At 37.3% G+C, this 19,836-nt stretch overlaps 1 protein-coding gene across 3 annotated transcripts in view; it reads right to left on the bottom strand.

The window, feature by feature from the left end:
- Positions 1-19,836, bottom strand: part of CHIC2 (cysteine rich hydrophobic domain 2) — a 56,572-nt gene that overhangs the window by 19,805 nt on the left and 16,931 nt on the right. The window contains exon 4 of one of the 3 annotated variants that reach the window (XM_054683792.2): positions 5,852-6,224. The exons of the other annotated variants lie outside the window; for them this stretch is intronic. Coding sequence (XP_054539767.1) covers positions 6,015-6,224 — 210 coding nt within the window. The 3' untranslated portion in view covers positions 5,852-6,014. Of the gene's footprint in view, positions 1-5,851; positions 6,225-19,836 lie in introns of those variants that run through there. 3 annotated transcript variants of the gene reach the window in all.

Genomic DNA, 19,836 nt, shown 5'->3' with positions numbered 1-19,836 from the left:
ACAAATTAGGTAAATTATAACCCATAGGCCTGAATTTCCTAACTCATGAAATCTTTTAAATTCCTTCCAAAGCTCTAAAACCTCTCTCTCTGCTGGTAGGTATAAAGTCAAATTTTAATAATAAAAAATAGCTTGATTTTTGTAGCTCTTTAAAATAGTAGGAAAAGCATGAAATTTTGAGCTGTAAGACTGGAATTCTAGTTTGGCTTAACTTTATAAACTGGGAGATCTCAAATAGGTTACTTGACTTCTGAGCCTCAGTTTTCTCATCCTTAAAATAATCTGAATATCTGATTTGTAATTTTGTAAGAATACAGTACATGTAAATTGATTAACTCCATCCCTGGTAAAGAGTGAGTAAGGACTCAACTTTCTGATGTTACCATGATATTTTCCACATAGGGTGTTATGAAGATTAAATTAAAAGAGAATGTATGTAATGTGCCTTGCTAATAGCCGGTATACAATAATTATCTTTCTCTTCATTTGTTCCTTGTAGTCTATTATTTCATTGCATATCAACACATATTTTCCATTTTATAGCAAAATCTTTCAAGTTAAACATCAGGAATTGAGCCATTTGGAATAACTGGTATTATAAACTAAGTGTTTCTATCTTAAATTACATTTAAGTAGGTGCAAAAGTCAAACATCGACTGGGCGCAGCGGCTCACGCCTGTAATCCCAGCACTCTGGGGGGCCGAGGTGGGCAGATCATGAGGTCAGAAGATTAAGACCATCCTGGCCAACATGGTGAAACCCTGTCTCTACTAAAATACAAAAAATTAGCCAGGCGTGGTGGTGTGCACCTATAGCCCCAGCTACTCTGGAGGCTGAGGCAGGACAATCACTCGAACTGGGGAGGTGGAGATTGCAGTGAGCCAACATCGCGCCACTGCACTCCAGCCTGGTGACAGAGCGAGACTCCATCTCAAAGAAAAAAAAAAAAACAAAAGTCAAACATCAAATATGATGTGAAAGGTTTTATTAAGTGTAAAAGTAAGATGTTTCTGATTTAAATACAAACCATAACTCAAGTTTGTTTCTCTAAATTTACTCGATAGAAATTTCTCTATGTTCTATTTTATATTGCTAAGTCTATCACTGTACATTAGAACAGTATAAACATCCCCTGCACAAGAAAGATCAGGTTACTGAAAAACCTCTGTAATAAAATCATATGAAAGACAAAAAATATAGGGTAATGAAGATTAAGACCATTATTGACCACATGAATATTTGTTATATTTACCAAAATAAGGCAAATTGGATAGCATTCTAAAAAAATAGCATTGATTTTCCACATCTTCAATCAATAACAATAGCAGTTATAAGACTACATTTCATTCATCATTCCTTGTTCACTAGAAATTACTTTGGATTCTCACTTCACTAGAATTTCAATATAATTTCAAATTTGTTCTGCCTTGTTGCAATATCTGTAATATGTTGTTAGAGGTATTTTTCTTTATCTGATTCTTCATCTAAATGTTTCTTTCTCATTTTATGACTCAGAGTTACTGACTATAAGGTCAATCCCAAACACAGAGTAAATCAGTTCTGAAAGTTTTGGATAATTTTTAATACATCGGTATAACTGAATAAGGATATTTTATATTCCTCCCATATACCAATATTCTTAGCTTTCTGCTTATGATTCCCCCAGGTTCACTTTCCTTTGAATTTAAGTCTTACAAAGTTGCATTCTAACTTAAAAACAAAACTTTACTATTCACTTCTCCCATTTAGATTCTCAACACTACTATACCCCTAACCAGAGTAAGTCACAATTATTGGATAACTAAACTTGAACTTGAGAGCAAAGATATTCAGAAGAAACATAAGTAAACTAGAATCTCAACTAAAAAAAAATACAGTGAACTGGATTACCATTTATTTGTATGCATACAAAATACTTTACATGAGAGAAATACAGGCATCTTAGCAAAGGTTTCAAAAACTAAATAGCAATTATCTTTAAAAAAATTCGGAAAAGAAAAAACCTAAGAAACCTATATTAAAATATTTATTACAATGATGGCCAGGTGCGGTGGCTCATGCCTGTAATCCCAGCACTTTGGGAGGCCGAGGCTGGAGGATTGCTTGAACCCAGGAGTTAAAGACCAGCTGGGGTAACCCAGAGAGACCTCATTTCTACAAAAATGTTTTGTTTTAAATTGGCCAGGCATGGTGGTGTGTGCCTATAGTCCCGCCTACTTGGGAGGGTGAGGTGGGAGAATCACTTGAGCCCAGGAGGTCCAGGCTGCAGTGAGCCATGATCATGCCACTGCACTCCACTCTGGGCAAGAGAGTCCCTATCTCAAAAGAAAAAAATATATATATACACACACACACACACACACACACAATATATAAATGTATAAATCTATATTTATAAAATATATAAATATATATACACACATATATATGTTTATATTTACTAAAATGCTAATTTTTTTTTTTTTTTTTTTGAGACGAAGTTTTGCTCTTGTTGCCCAGGCTGGAGTGCAATGGCACGATCTCGGCTCACTGTAACCTCTGCCTCCCAGGTTCAAGTGATTCTCCTGCCTCAGCCTCCCAAAGTGCTGGGATTACAGGTATGAGCCACCGCACCTGGCCTAAAATGCTAATTCTTAGGCTTTAAAATAAAAATTAACATTGAGAATTTTTTTTTTTTTTTTTTGAGACGGAGTCTCACTCTGTCGCCTAGGCTGGAGTGCAGTGGCGCAATCTTGGCTCACTGCAACCTTTGCCTCCGCCTCCCAGATTAAAGCAATTCTCCTGCCTCAGCCTCTTGTGTAGCTGGGATTACAGGTGCATGCCACCACTCCTGGATTCTTTTTAAAGCATGGAAATATAAATGGTTTATAGACCTATAAAGCTCAATTTTCAGACGATTACACATTTTTGGAACTGGAAAATATGTGAAAAATCAGCTGGCCTGTCCTTTGCTCAGATTAAAAGGAAAGGAAAAAAAAAAAAACCTAACGCTGAGAGAGGTTTTAAGCAACTCTCTCAAGGTCACCCAGCTTCAAACATTGGTTTACTATCCTTTATACTGTATCACACTGCTCCTACAGCAGTAGGAGCTCCTATTACTTATTCTAAAAGGCAAGATGCTTCTATTTATCAGGGAATCTTCTTCTTATTAGTAAGCACCATATCTTATGAAACATTATGATCTTACTAATGCCAGGATTTTAAAGGCCAGATGAATACATTTATTCAACAAATATTTATTGAACACCAAGTAGATGCTAGGCACTGTGACAGCACTGAGGATACAGTAGTTAAGAAGACAAACACTGAGAATAATAATACTAAAATGATAATAACAATAACTACATTGAACTAAGCACCTACAGTGGTGCCATCTCGGCTCACTGCAACCTCCACCTCCTGGGTTCAAGCGATTCTGCTGTCTCAGCCTTCTGAGTAGCTGGGATTACAGGCACGTGTCACCACGCCCAGCTAATTTTTGTATTTTTAGTAGAGACGGGGTTTCACCATGTTGGCCAGGCTGGTCTTGAACGCCTGGTCTCAAGCAATCCACTTGCCTCGGCCTCTCAAAGTGCTGGGATTACAGGAGTGAGCCACAGTACCCGGCCCACTTGCTCTAATTCTTAAAACAACACTACAAAGAAGGGTTTAGAGTGAGTGGTTTGATAAGTGTCACAGTCCAATCCAGCTAGTTCTAGCACCAAAATGCAAGTTCTAGCCACCACATGTTACAGGCCACTTCCCTATTCCTAAATGAATGATTTCCTGATATAATTTTAAATATAAATAAAAGCACAAAGGAAATGAAAATATGCAATATTTTTAATAAATCCATATAGGGACCACTTTTAGAAAGTGGCATAATTCTGGTTAGCATATCTAAAAGAGTAAAGCATTTTTATAAAGGAGATAAGACAACTAACAAGGTTAAGAAGTTGGTGTATCCTCTCCCTCCCCCTCCCCTTCCCCCTCTCCCTCCCCCTCCGCTTCCCCCTCCCCTTCCCCCTCCCCCTCCCCCTCCGCTTCCCCCTCCCCCTCCCCCTCCCTCTCCCTCTACGGTCTCCCTCTCCCCACGGTCTCCCTCTCCCCACGGTCTCCCTCTCCCCACGGTCTCCCTCTGATGCCGAGCCGAAGCTGGACTGTACTGCTGCCATCTCGGCTCACTGCAACCTCCCTGCCTGATTCTCCTGCCTCAGCCTGCCGAGTGCCTGCGATTGCAGACGCGCGCCGCCACGCCTGACTGGTTTTCGTATTTTTTTGGTGGAGACGGGGTTTCGCTGTGTTGGCCGGGCCGGTCTCCAGCTCCCAACTGCGAGTGATCCGCCAGCCTCGGCCTCCCGAGGTGCCGGGATTGCAGATGGAGTCTCGTTCAAAGTAAATTTCAGAGAAAAATACAGGTCAATTTTATAATGATAAAGAGGTCAATCACAAAAATCCTGAAAATTTATATACCTAATTACAGAGTGCCAAAATACATACAGCATAAGCTGCATGAATAAATACACAAACCCAAAATTATAGTCAATCCATAGAAATGCATTTAAGGAACTGAGAAACTGCCAAAAGTAGAAGTACTATTATTTTATGATCTCACACTACTGTAGGATAGATTCTGTTCTGCTACATACTTGTCAACATTTAGTATAGTCTTTTAAAGAGTTTGGGTATGTGTCCCCTCTAAATCTCATGTTGAAATGTAATCCCCAGTGTTGGAGGTGGGGCCTCGTGGAAGGTGATTGGATCATGGGGGCAGATAACTTCACAGGTTGGTGCTGAGTTCTCTCAAGATCCGGTTTTTTAAAAGTGTGTGGCACCTCTCCCAACCCCCTTGCTCCTGCTCTGCCATATGAGATGCCTGCTCCTTTTCATCGTCCACCATGATTATAAGCTCTCTGAGTCCTCCCCAGAAGCTGAGCAGATGCCAGTGCCATGCTTCTTGTACCGCCTGTAGAACCATGAGCCAATTAAACCTCTTCATTATAAATTATCCAGTCTCAGGTATTTCCTTATAGCAATGCAAGAACAGACTAACATAGTCTTTTTAATTTCAGTCCTTCTAATAAGTATGTAATGTTATCATTATGGTTTTAATCTGCATTTTTCCTAATGGTTAGTGATGTTGAGCATCTGAAAAAATGCTAATTTTTCATTTACATATCTTTTTTGGTGAGGTGTCTGTTCTAAATTTTTGCTCAATGTTTCTTGAATTGTTTTCTTATTGTTGAGTTTTGAGAATTCTTTATATATTCTGGACAAAAGTATCTGCTTTGCAAAGATTTCTCCCAGTCAGTAGTTTGTCTTTAAATCCTCCAATAGTTTTCAAAAACGGAAATTTTTAACTTTTATGGAGTCCAATTTGTCTGGTGTTCTTTTAGGGATTGTGCTACTAATGTTATACCTAGTAATTCTTCCTAAGCCCAGGTCACAAGGATTTTTCTCCTATGTTTTCTTCTAGAGTTTTATAGGTTTAGGTTTTACATTTTGAGTTAAACTTTCTATTAATATACGGTTTAATGTACAGATTGAAGGATTTTAAAAAAATATATAGGCATTTAATTTTACCAATTACATCTCTTTAAAAGACTGTTCTTTCTTTACTGAATTGCCTTTCTACCTTTGGTGGAAATCAGTTCATAAAGGGGTCTATTTTTTGGCTCTGTCTCTTCTGTTTATCTGTTTGTCTATCTTGATGCAAGTACCACACTACTTTGAGTATTGTAGCTTTATAATTATGTCTTGAAATTGGGTAGTGTTGGTTCTCCAACTTTGTATTCCCTTTTCAGAGTTGTTTTGCTTTTGTAGGTTGTCTGTATTCCATATGAATTTTAGAATCAGTCTGTCAATTTCTTAAAAAAAAAAAAAAAAAAAAAGTCCTGCTGGGAATTTAGTTTGGATTGCACTACATCTATGGATCAGTTTGGAGAAATTGGCCACTTAAAAGTATTTCCTCGCCAGACGCGGTGGCTCATGCCTGTAATCCCAACACTTTGGGAGGCTGAGGTGGACAGATCACCTCAGGTCGGGGGTTCCAGACCAGCCTGACCAATATCGAGAAACCCTATCTCTACTAAAAATGCAAAATTAGCCAGGCGTGGTGGTGCATACCTGTAATTCCAGCTACTCGGGAGGCTAAGGCAGGAGAATCGCTTGAACCTGGGAGGCAGAGGTTGTGGTGAGCTGAGATCACACCAATCCAGTTCAGCCTGGGCAACAAGAGCAAAACTCTGTCTCAAAAAAAAAAAAAAAAAAAAGTATTTCCTCTTCTGACACGTGAACCAGTATTTTCCCCCATTTACTTAAGTCTTTTAAGTTTTTTTCTGAGTGGTATTTTGTAGATTTTAGTGTGTCTTATATATGTTTTTTTCAGCTTTCTCTGTAAGTACCTAGCATTTTTATGCTATTTTAAAATTGTTTTTCATTTTAATTTTTTATTTTTTGTTGATAGGGTATAGCTTTGCTAAACTCACCTGTTAGTTTCAAGAGTTTCTTTAAAGATTCTATTGAATTTTCTTCATAGACAAACATGTCATCTGCCCATCAAGACAGTATTATTACTATACTTGTCGCTTTTTCTTGCCTTACTGCCCTGGCTAGAATCTCCAGAATAACATTGATTAGTAGTAGTGAGAACATACTCTTGGCTTGTTCTTGATCTTAGAAGAAATGCATTCAGACCTTCATTATTAAGTGTCATGTTAACTGTAGGGTTTTTGTAGATGTCCTTTATCAGCTTGAGGAAGTTTTATTCTATTAGGCTGTGAGAGTGTTAATCAAGTATACATGCTGGATTTTGTCAAATGCTTTTTCTGCCACTTTAGAGATTGTTGTGTGGTTTTTCTTTTTAGTTTAGAAATATGTTGAGTTACATTCATTGCATTTTTGGATGTTAAACCAACCTTACTTACCTTCCTGGGAAGGACAATGTACTTGGCCATGTGTGTTTTTCTTTTCATGTTTTTGTTGGACTTGATAGGCTAAACGTCTGTTTAGAAGTTTTATATCTATGTTCATGAGGAACATTTTTCTGTAGACTTTTCTTTTAGAATATCTCTGTCTGGTTTTGGCCTCAGGGTAACGATGGCCTCATAAAGTGAGCTGGGAAGGGTTCTTTTCTCTTGATTTTCTAGAAGAGTTTGTGTAGAACAGGCATTACTTCTTCCTTAAATTTTGTAAGAATACACCAGTAAAGGCATCTGGGCCTGGAATTTTCTTTGTTGGAAGTTTTTAAATTACAAATTCAATTTACTTAATTGATATGGGACTTTTCAAGTCATCTATTTTATCTTGGTTAAGCTTTACAGTTTTTGTTTTTCAAGGAATTTGTCCACTTTAAGGTGTTGAATTACAGGCATAGAGTTTATAGTATTCATTAATCATTCTTTTACTATCTTTAAAACCTCTTAGTCTCATCACCTGTTTCATTCCTGAAACTTAATTTATCTCTTTCTTTCTCTTTTCCCCACTCTGGCTAGAGATTTATTAATTTTATTGATCTTCTCAAAGGTTTGATTATTTCTATTGATTTTATGCTTTATATTTCATAGGTTTCAGTCTGACCATTATTTTTTCCCCCTCCTTACTTTGGATTTAATTTGCTCTTGTTTTTCTAATTTCTTAAGATGAAAACAGAGGTCATAGATTTGAGGCTTTCTAGTGTAGACTTTCAGTGGTATAAATTTCCTTCCTTGAACACTGCTTTAGTAGTATGACACAAATTTCGACATTTTGTGCTTTAATCTTCATTTAATTCATTCTGCTTTTAAATTTCCCTTTTGATTTCTTTGACCAATGAGTTATTTAGAAGCATTTTATTTAGCTTTCAAATATTTGGGGATTTTCTAGCGATTTTTCATTTACTGATTTTTAATTTAATTTTATTGTGGTCAGATAACCCACTTTGTATGTTTTGAATCCCTTTAAATTTATTAAGACTTGTTTAATTACTTTGAATAAGAACTATCTCAGTGATCTGTATGTACTTGAAAAGAATGTGTATTTTGCCTATTGTTGGTTAGAGTGTTTTATAAATGTCAATTAGGTTAAGTTGGCTGATATCTGTAGGGATTTTCTGTCTACTAGTTCTATCAGTTATCAAGACAGTGGTACTAAAATCTCGTTAGGCTGTTCTTGCATTGCTATAAAGAAATTCCTGAGACTAGATAATTTATAATGAAGAAGTTTAATTGGACAAGCTGTACAAGAAGCATGGCACTGGCATCTGCTCAGCTTCTGGGGAGTACTCAGGGAGCTTATAATAATGGTGGAAGATGAAAGGCAGCAGGCATCTCATATGGCAGAGCAGGAGCAACGGGGTTGGGGGAGGTGCCACACACTTTTAAAAAACCAGCTCTTGAGAGAACTCAGCACCAACCTGTGAAGTTATCTGCCCCCATGATCCAATCACCTTCCACGAGGCCCCACCTCCAACACTGGGGATTACATTTCAACATGAGATTTAGAGGGGACACATACCCCAATTCTTTAAAAGACTATACTAAATGTTGACAAGTATGTAGCAGAACAGAATCTATCCTACAGTACCGTGAGATCATAAAATAATAGTACCTCCACTTTTGGCAGTTTCTCAGTTCCTTAAATGCATTTCCATGGATTGTCCCACAACCACAAAAAAAAAAAAGAAAGGAAAGGAAGCTAAACATACACATGACACATGACCAAGGCATTCCACTCAGGAATTTTTACTCAAAAAAAAAAAAGTGTATGTCCCCAAAAAGACCTGAACAAGAATATTCACAGCAGCTTTATTTATACAGACCAAAATGTCCATCAGCAGGTAAATAGATAAACAAATGTGGCATATCCATATAATAAACATTATTCAGCAATAAAAGGGAATGAACTACTGATGCAACAACATTGTTGAATCTCAAAATCATAGTAAGTAAAAGAAAAAATGGCCGGCCAAGCACGGAGGCTCACACCTGTAATCCCAGCACTTTGGGAGGCTGAGGCGGGTGGACTGCTTGAGCTCAGGAGTTTGAGAGATGAAACCCTGTCTCTACCAAAAATACAAAAATTAGCCAGGCGTGGTGATGCGCACCTGTGGCCCAAGCTACTTGGGAGGCCGAGGTAGGAGGATGAGTGGAGCCTGGGAAGTCTGGGAAGGCTGTAGTGAGCCATGATCATGCCACTGAACTCCAGCCTCAGTGACAGAATGAGACCCTATCTCAAAAATAAATAAATAAAAAATAAAACAAGAAGACAAAAAAGAATGCACATTGTATGATTTCATTTAGATAAAACTCTAGAAAATGCAAATTAATCTATAGTGCCAGAAAGCAGATCAGCACTTGCACAGGGAAGTTTCTGGAAATGATGAGTATGTTCACTATCTTGATGCACAAAAGTGTATCAAAACTCACCAAATAATATACTTTAAGTATGTGTAGTTTATTGTATGTCACTGACACTTCAATAAAGCTAGTAAAATATAAATAAAAGTTTTGAACATGCCATTACCAAAATACACTGTATTCAAGGCTGTAAAATAAAACACATTTAAAAGAACTGATATCACACCAAGTATATGCTTTAACAGTAATAAAATTAAACTAGAAATCAGTAACAGAAAAGTTTCTGGTAAATCTCCAAATATTTGGAGGTTAAACAAACTTCTTGATAATCCATGACTCAGAGAGAAAACCACAAATACTTTGAACCAAAAGAAAACAAAAATACTATATAAAAATGTGTAGGATATAGTCAAAACAGTGCTTTAGAGGGAAAGAGCATTAAATGCTTATATAAGAAAAAAAGAAAAGACAAATCAATGACTTCTACCTTAAGAAACTAAAAAACAAAAGTAAATTATATCCAAAGCAAGGAGAAGAAATAATAAAAACAAAAAATCAATGGAAGTGAAAACAGAAAAACAACACAGAAAATCAAGAATAAAGCAAGGAGTTTGCTCTCATCACTCCTATTCAGCATTTTATTAGAACTCCTACACTGTGAAAAAGAGAAGGAAAAGAAAAAGTACACAGATTGGGAATAAAACTGTCATTATTTTCTGACAACATAGTTATCTCTGTAGAAAATCCCAAGGAATCTACAAAAAAGTTCCTGGAATTTAATAAGTGAACTTGGCAAGGTTGAAGGACATGACGTTAATATGCAAAAATCAAGTGTATTTTATGTACTAGCAGTGAACAACTGGAAATCAAAATTTAAAAAACAATACCATTTACAATAGCGCAAACCCAAAGAAATACTTATGTATAAAGCTAATAAAACATGAGCATAATCTATATGCTACGCAAAAAACTACAAAGCTCTAACAAAAAAAAAGTCAAAGACCTAAATACATGGAGACTATGTCATGTTCTTGGTTTAGAGGACTTAATATTGTTAAGATGTCAATTCTCTCCAATTCATCTGTAAATTGAATGTAATTCCAATCAAATACCAGTGTTTCTTATAGATATTTGACAAGCTAATTCTAAAATTTATAAAGAAAGGTAAAGAAATTAGAACAGCCAAAACAATCTTGAAAAATAAGAAAAAAATTGAAAGGCTCAATATACCTGATTTCAAAACTTACTATAAAGCTACAGTAGGCTGGACGCAGTGGCTCACATCTGTAATTCCAGCACTTTGGGAGGCCGAGATGAGAGAATCGCTTGAGCCCAGGAGTTCGAGACCAACCTGGGCAACACAGCAAGACCCTGTCTCCTTTTTAATTAAAAAAGAAAAAAAAGCTACAGTAAACTAGACATTATGATATTTAATCAAGATAGACATACAGATCAATAGAACAGAATAGAGTATGGAAAGAGACCTACACAGGTATTGTTGACTGATTTTTGACAATGTACAATGGCAATTCAAGGGAAAAAGGATAGTCTTCTCAACAAATGGTACTGGAAAACCTAGAAAGTGATATGCAAAAAAAAAAAATTTCACCCATACCTCACACTCATATAAAAACCTGAGTCAAAATGGGTCACACACCTAAAAGTAAAGAGATCACAGGAGAAAATTTTCATGACCTTGGTTTAGGCAAATTCTTAGATACAGCACAAAAGTACAATCTATTTTTTTTTCAAGCGATGAGTTCATCAAAAGCAAAAGCTTTTGTTCTGCCGAAGACATTGTTGGAGAATGAAAAGACAGCTACAGACTGCAAATATATATTAGCACATATCTGCCAGGGGACTTATTTTCAGAATTATATGAAGAACTCTCAAAACTCAACAAGAAATAACAATTTTTAAATAGGCAAAATATTTCAATGAACACTTTAACAAAGAGGTACAAATGGCAAATAAGCACATGAAAAGGTGCTCAATATCATTACTCATGAGGGTAATGCAAATTAAAACCACAATGAGATGCTACTATGTATCTTTTAGAATGACTATAATTTCTATAACTAATCATATCAAGTCCTGCAAGGATGCTAAGCAATTGGATCTCTCATGCATTGCTGGCTGGAATGCAAAATGGTTCACCCACTTTGGAAAACAGTTTGGAGATTTTTTATAAATTAAACATTCACTTACCATATAACCCGGCAATCCCCTTCCTAAAAATGAAAACTTGTGTTCACACAAAAACATGCATGTGAATGTTTATGGCAAGCTTTATTCAAAAACTGGAAACTCAGTGTCTTCAACTGATAAATGGATAAACAAACTGTGATACATCCATACAATGGAATACTACTCAACAATAAAAAAGAATAAACTATTAATACATACAAGAAAATAGATGAATCTCAAATGCACTAAGCTACATGAAAGAAGCCAGACTCAAAAAGTTATATACACTATTTTACTCCATTTATATAATATTCTAGAAAAGACAGTATTGTAGGGATAGACAACAGATCACTGGTTGCCAGGGTTTAAGAGTTGACGAGGGTTCAACTACAGAGGTAGTAAGTAAAAAACTTACTACAGCACAAGTTAAGTTTTTTATGGAAAACTGTTATGTATCTTGATTCTGGTGGTGGTTACAAAACTCTATGCGTTTATCAAAAATCACAGAACTGTTTACAAAAATTTTACTGTATATTAAAAAACAATTTTCAAAAATAGGCAAAGGTAGTTAAGAAAAAAGGCAATTTGGAAGGTCTAAAAAATAATCAAAATAACAGAACATGCTGGGCGCAGTGGCTCACGCCTGTAATCCCAGCACTTTGGGAGGCCGAGGCAGGCAGATCACCAGAGGTCAGGAGCTCAAGATCAGCCTGGCCAAAATGGTGAAACCCCGTCTCTACCAAAAATATAAAAATTAGCCGAGCACGGTGGCTCACACCTGAATCTCAGCACTTTGGGAGGCCAAAGCGGGCAGATCACCTGAGGTCAGGAGTTCAAGACCAGCCTGGCAAACATGGTGAAACCCCGTCTCTACTAAAAATACAAAAATTAGCTGGGCATAGTGTCAGGAGCCTGTAATTCCAGCTACTCCGGAGGCTGAGGCAGGAGAATCACTTGAACCGGGGAGGTGTAGGTTGTGATGAGCTGAGAGACCACACCACTGCACTCCAGCCTGGGTGATAAAAGTGAAACTCTGTCTCAAAAAAAAAAAAAAAAAATTAGCTGGGTGTCGCTGCAGGTGCCTGTAATCCCAGCTACTCAGGAGGCTGAGGCAGGAGAATTGCTTGAACCTGGGAGGAGGAGGTTGCTGTGAGTAGAGATCGTGCCATTGCACTCCAGCCTGGATGACAAGAGTAAAACACCGTCTCAATAATAATAATAATAATAATAATAATAATAATAATAGAACAGAATAAAAACAAGGTCTTGGGAATAATATCAGGTCATAAAAAGAGGGCACTAAGTTGGGGATAGATTTTTTTTTTTTTTTTTTGAGACAGAACCTCCAACTCCCTGGTTCAAGCGATTCTTCTGCCTCAGCCTCCCAAGTAGCTGGGATTACAGGCACGTGCCACCATGCCAGCTAATCTTTATATTTTTAGTAGAGATGGGGTTTCACCATGTTGGCCAGGATGGTCTCGATCTCCTGACCTCGTGAGGGGATGGATTTTGAAGGCAAGACAGAACTGCAGTTTTCCAAATCAGTGAATAATGTGAAGAAAGTAAAAGCACTGAGCTGCATATCAAGTATGCCTTTGGTCCTGATTTGTCTTAGAGTCTGAGACCATTCTAACCACATAAGAGGATTTCACATCACAAGAAAGAAAACAGAAGTTCACAGGCTGGCAATTTTTTATACTCATGCCTCTCGATTGAGGGTTCTTAACATACAGTACCTAGACAGAATTCTGGGAATCTGTGAAAGTGAGTGAAATGAAAATACATCTTTTTAACCACTAACTGAAATGTATTACATTTCCTTAGGTTATGAATGTATGCAACTAACTGCAATAGACTGAACAGGACCTGCACCTTCATCACTTAAAGAAATCACAGATTCTTCCTATCATATCATTATTATCATGGATTTGTTGCTATCTCATTTTGTATGCATTAATAAACATATTTATAAACCACATTAAAGTTTTCTAGTATTTTGATAACTATATTTTATATAATTGGTTTCCTTTGTAATCCATGTATTTTACCTTATGCATTTAGAATACATTAAATATTTTTAAATATATATAAAGCATCTAAGAAAGCATTCATAGGCTTCCCTAAACCATCAAAAGGATTTATGGCAAATAAAACGTTAAAAATCCCTGCTCTAGAGGGGAACATCACACACTGGGACCTGTAAGGGGTTGGGGGCTAGGGGAGGGATAAGCATTAGGAGAAATGCCTAATGTAGATGATGGGCTGATGTGTGCAGCAAACCACCATGGCACGTGTATACCTATGTAACACACCTGCACATTCTGCACATGTACCCCAGAACTTAAAGTATAATTTTAAAAAAAAAAAAAGGAAAAAAAAATCCAAATTATTTTGCCTCCATCTTACAAAGCACCTCTTTCTCCAGGGCCGGTAATATCCTTCACACATGCATGAAGTGTCACTCTTACCATGGTTATGTAATAGTTTACACCCAAGGACAGATATGTATGGCTTTTTTAAAAAGCAAGTCATGTTTGTTTATGCTCCCTAGATAGTACTCCATATAAAATTAAATGCATCAAATAAATATTCCATCTAGTCATATAAAATACAAAGAGAGAACTTAAGACTGAACAGTACAATGCTAAATGAAATGTACTTTCAGAAACTACAGATTAAACTAGCTTAAAAAGTCAATCTTACATCTCACAAAAGAAGGAATTTAATGAAGGCATTTCAAAAAGGATCTCAAGTTGATATGAATGCAAAGTTTAACTCATTTACCTTTGTTTTCTAAATACACTGTACACACTGCAACATCTTGTTACTCATTTAAAGGTTTAAAAAAAGGGTATCAAAATAAAACCAACACAAACAAACAAGCCAGATCTCAAAGGTATCTACAGTATTAAAACTCTTAGGATTTTCTGGGTTACATGATGGCAATTCCCAACCAAGAGAGACATAGCAGGCATTGAAACAATGGAAATGCCCACATAGCAGAAGGGAGTGAGGGGATCCAAACTACAAGAGCGACAAAATCAACTGTGGATGCAGAGACGAAAAAATGTTCTGTAGTGCAAAGGTAATCTGGTGAGAATGATGAAAAAAAAAGAACCATTTTTAGAAAAAAGGAATATTAGAAATATTGAAGTAAATATCATAAGTCATTCTATTACAAAGGCATTAACTCCTTCCTATCAATAGAATGTACCAGTTTAAAAATTTTTAGTAGGAATATATCTTTTATTTTATAACAGAAATCAAGGGACAAAGAGAATTTGATCATCCATACTTCCTACTCTTATTGGTTGTCAAAATGTAGCCACATAAAACTGTTCATTCATTTTCAACTTAACAAAATTTCATTTTTGGCTGGGTGCAGTGGCTCACACCTGTAATCCCAGCACTTAAGAGAGGCCAAGGAGGGCAGACTGCTCGAGTCCAGAAGTTTGAGACCACCCTGGGCAGAGAAACCCTGCCTCGGCCGGGTGCGGTGGCTCACGCCTGTAATCCCAGCACTTTGGGAGGCCGAGGCGGATGGATCACGAGGTCAGGAGATTGAGACCATCCTGGCTAACACAGTGAAAACCTGTCTCTACTAAAAATACAAAAACTTAGCCAGGTGTGGTGGTGGGCACCTACAGTCCCAGCTACTCGGGAGGCTGACACAGGAGAATGGCATGAACCCGGGAGGTGGAGCTTGCAGTGAGCAGAGATCATGCCACTGCACTCCAGCCTGGGCAACAGAGTGAGACTCCATCTCAAAAAAAAAAAAAAAAGAAACAGTTGATCACTTGGAAGAAACTCTACAAGCCAGAAGAGAGTGGGGGCCAATATTCAACATTCTTAAAGAAAAGAATTTTCAACCCACAATTTCATATCCAGCCAAACTAAGCTTCATAAGTGAAGGAGAAATAAAATACTTTACAGACAAGCAAATGCTGAGAGATTCTGTCAGCACCAGGCCTGCCCTAAAAGAGCTCCTGAAGGAAGCACTAAACATGGAAAGGAACAACTGGTACCAGCCACTGCAAAATCATGCCAAATTGTAAAGACCATCAAAGCTAGGAAGAAACTGCATCAACTAACGAGCAAAATAACCAGCTAACATCATAATGACAGGATCAAATTCACACATAACAATACTAACCTTAAATGTAAATGGGCTAAATGCTCCAATTAAAAGGCACAGACTGGCAAACTGGATGAAGAGTCAAGACCCATCAGTGTGCTGTATTCAGGAAACACATCTCACGTGCAGAGACACATATAGGCTCAAAATAAAGGGATGGAGGAAGATCTACTAAGCAAATGGAAAACAAAAAAAGGCAGGGGTTGCAATCCTAGTCTCGGATAAAACAGACTTTAAACCAACAAAGATCAAAAGAGACAAAGAAGGCCATTACATAATGGTAAAGGGATCAATTCAACAAGAAGAACTAACTATCCTAAATACACATGCACCCAATACAGGAGCACCCAGATTCATAAAGCAAGTCCTGAGTGACCTACAAAGAGACTTACACTCCCACACAATAATGGGAGACTTTAACACCCCACTGTCAACATTAGACAGATCAACAAGACAGAAAGTTAACAAGGATATCCAGGAATTGAACGCAGCTCTGCACCAAGCAGACCTAATAGACATCTACAGAACTCTCCACCCCAAATCAACAGAATATACATTCCTTTCAGCACCACACCACACCTATTCCAAAATTGACCACATAGTTGGCAGTAAAGCACTCCTCAGCAAATGTAAAAGAACAGAAATTATAACAGTCTCTCAGACCACAGTGCAATCAAACTAGAACTCAGGATTAAGAAACTCACTCAAAACTGCTCAACTACATGGAAACTGAACAACCTGCTCCTGAATGACTACTGGGTACATAATGAAATGAAGGCAGAAATAAAGATGTTCTTTGAAACCAATGAGAACAAAGACACAACATACCAGAATCTCTGGGACACATTCAAAGCAGTGTGTAGAGGGAAATTTATAGCACTAAATACCCACAAGAGAAAGCAGGAAAGATCTAAAATTGACACCCTAACATCACAATTAAAAGAACTAGAGAAGCAAGAGCAAAACACATTCAAAAGCTAGCAGAAGGCAAGAAATAACTAAGATCAGAGCAGAACTGAAGGAAATAGAGACACAAAAAACCCTTCAAAAAAATCAATGAATCCAGGAGCTGGTTTTTTGAAAAGATCAACAAAATTGATAGACCGCTAGCAAGACTAATAAAGAAGAAAAGAGAGAAGAATCAAATAGACACAATAAAAAATGATAAAGGGGATATCACCACCGATCCCACAGAAATACAAACTACCATCAGAGAATACTACAAACACCTCTACGCAACTAAACTACAAAATCCAGAAGAAATGGATAAATTCCTCGACACATACACTCTCCCAAGACTAAACCAGGAAGAAGTTGAATGCCTGAATAGACCAATAACAGGCTCTGAAATTGAGGCAATAATTAGTAGCTTAACAATCAAAAAAAGTCCAGGACCAGATGGATTCACAGCCGAATTCTACCAGAGGTACAAGGAGGAACTGGTACCATTCCTTCTGAAATTATTCCAATCAATAGAAAAACAAGGAATCCTCCCTAACTCATTTTATGAGGCCAGCATCATCCTGATACCAAAGCCGGGCAGAGACACAACCAAAAAAGAGAATTTTAGACCAATATCCTTGATGAACATTGATGCAAAAATGCTCAGTAAAATACTGGCAAACCAAATCCAGCAACACATCAAAAAGCTTATCCACCATGATCAAGTGGGCTTCATCCCTGGGATGCAAGGCTGGTTCAACATACGAAAATCAATAAACGTAATCCAGCATATAAACAGAACCAAAGACAAAAACCACATGATTATCTCAATAGATGCAGAAAAGGCCTTTGACAAAATTCAACAACCCTTCATGCTAAAAACTCTCAATAAATTAGGTATTGATGGGACATATCTCAAAATAATAAGAGCTATCTATGACAAACCCACAGCCAATATCATACTGAATGGGCAAAAACTGGAAGCATTCCCTTTGAAAACTGGCACAAGACAGGGATGCCCTCTCTCACCACTCATATTCAACATAGTGTTGGAAGTTCTGGCCAGGGTAATCAGGCAGGAGAAGGAAATAAAGGGCATTCAATTAGGAAAACAGGAAGTCAAATTGTCCCTGTTTGCAGATGACATGATTGTATATCTAGAAAACCCCATCGTCTCAGCCCAAAATCTCCTTAAGCTGATAAGCAACTTCAGCAAAGTCTCAGGATACAAAATCAAGGTGCAAAAATCACAAGCATTCTTATACACCAATAACAGACAAACAGAGAGCCAAATCATGAGTGAACTCCCATTCACAATTGCTTCAAAGAGAATAAAATACCTAGGAATCCAACTTACAAGGGATGTGAAGGACCTCTTCAAGGAGAACTACAAACCACTGCTCAATGAAATAAAAAAGGATATGAACAAATGGAAGAACATTCCATGCTCATGGATAGCAAGAATCAATATTGTGAAAATGGACACACTGCCCATGGTAATTTATAGATTCAATGCCATCCCCATCAAGCTACCAATGACTTTCTTCACAGAATTGGAAAAAACTACTTTAAAGTTCATATGGAACCAAAAAAGAGCCCACATCGCCAAGTCAATCCTAAGCCAAAAGAACAAAGCTGGAGGCATCACGCTACCTGACTTCAAACTATACTACAAGGCTACAGTAACCAAAACAGCATGGTACTGGTACCAAAACAGAGATATAGACCAATGGAACAGAACAGAGCCCTCAGAAAAAATGCCACATATCTACAACTATCTGATCTTTGACAAACCTGACAAAAACAAGAAATGGGGAAAGGATTCCCTATTTAATAAAGGGTGCTGGGAAAACTGGCTAGCCATACGTAGAAAGCTGAAACTGGATCCCTTCCTCACACCTTATACAAAAATTGATTCAAGATGGATTAAAGACTTACATGTTAGACCTAAAAGCATAAAAACCCTAGAAGAAAACCTAGGCATTACCATTCAGGACATAGGCATGGGCAAGGACTTCATGTCTAAAACACCAAAAGCAATCGCAACAAAAGTCAAAACTGACAAATGGGATCTAATTAAACTAAAGAGCTTCTGAACAGCAAAAGAAACTACCATCAGAGTGAACAGGCAACCTACAGAATGGGAGAAAATTTTTGCAACCTGCTCATCTGACAAAGGGCTGATATCCAGAATCTACAATGAACTCAAACAAATTTACAAGAAAAAGCAAACAACCCCATCAAAAAGTGGGCAAAGGATATGAACAGATACTTCTCAAAAGAAGACATTTATGCAGCCAAAAAACACATGAAAAAATGCTCATCATCACTGGCCATTAGAGAAATGCAAATCAAAACCACAATGAGATACCATCTCACACCAGTTAGAATGGCGATCATTAAAAAGTCAGGAAACAACAGGTGCTGGAGAGGATGTGGAGAAATAGGAACACTTTTACACTGTTGGTGGGACTATAAACCAGTTCAATCATTGTGGAAGTCAGTGTGGCCATTCCTCAGGGATCTAGAACTTGAAATACCGTTTGACCCAGCCATCCCATTACTGGGTATATACCCAAAGGATTATAAATCATGCTGCTATAAAGACACATGCACACGTATGGTTATTGCAGCACTATTCACAATAGCAAAGACTCGGAACCAACCCAAATGTCCAACAATGGTAGACTGGATTAAGAAAATGTGGCACATATACACCATGGAATACTATGCAGCCGTAAAAAAGGATGAGTTCATGTCCTTTGTAAGGACATGGATGAAGCTGGAAACCATCATTCTCAGCAAACTATCGCAAGGACAAAAAACCAAACACCGCATATTCTCACTCATAGGTGGGAATTGAACAATGAGAACACATGGACACAGGAAGGGGAACACCACACACCTGGGACTGTTGTGGGGTGGGGGGAGGGGGGAGGGATAGCATTAGGAGATATACCTAATGTTAAATGACGAGTTAATGGGTGCAGCACACCAACATGGCACATGTATACGTATGTAACTAACCTGCACGTTGTGCACATGTACCCTAAATCTTAAAGTATAATAATTAAAAAAAAGAAACCCTGTCTCTATTTTTTTAAATACGTTTTTTAAAAAATAAAATTTATTTATTTAAAAAAAATTTTTTTAAGTATCATTTTTATACATATAAATACAATTTTTAAAAATTTTAACAAGAATATAATACATTCAATCTATAATAATTTGTCATATCTCTACCAACATCTTAAAATT

This window comes from Pan troglodytes, chromosome 3 (assembly GCF_028858775.2).
Source record: "Pan troglodytes isolate AG18354 chromosome 3, NHGRI_mPanTro3-v2.0_pri, whole genome shotgun sequence".
Taxonomy (NCBI): domain Eukaryota; kingdom Metazoa; phylum Chordata; class Mammalia; order Primates; family Hominidae; genus Pan; species Pan troglodytes.
Note: the sequence above shows the minus strand (reverse complement) of the source record. Positions and strands in the feature narration are given on the sequence as shown.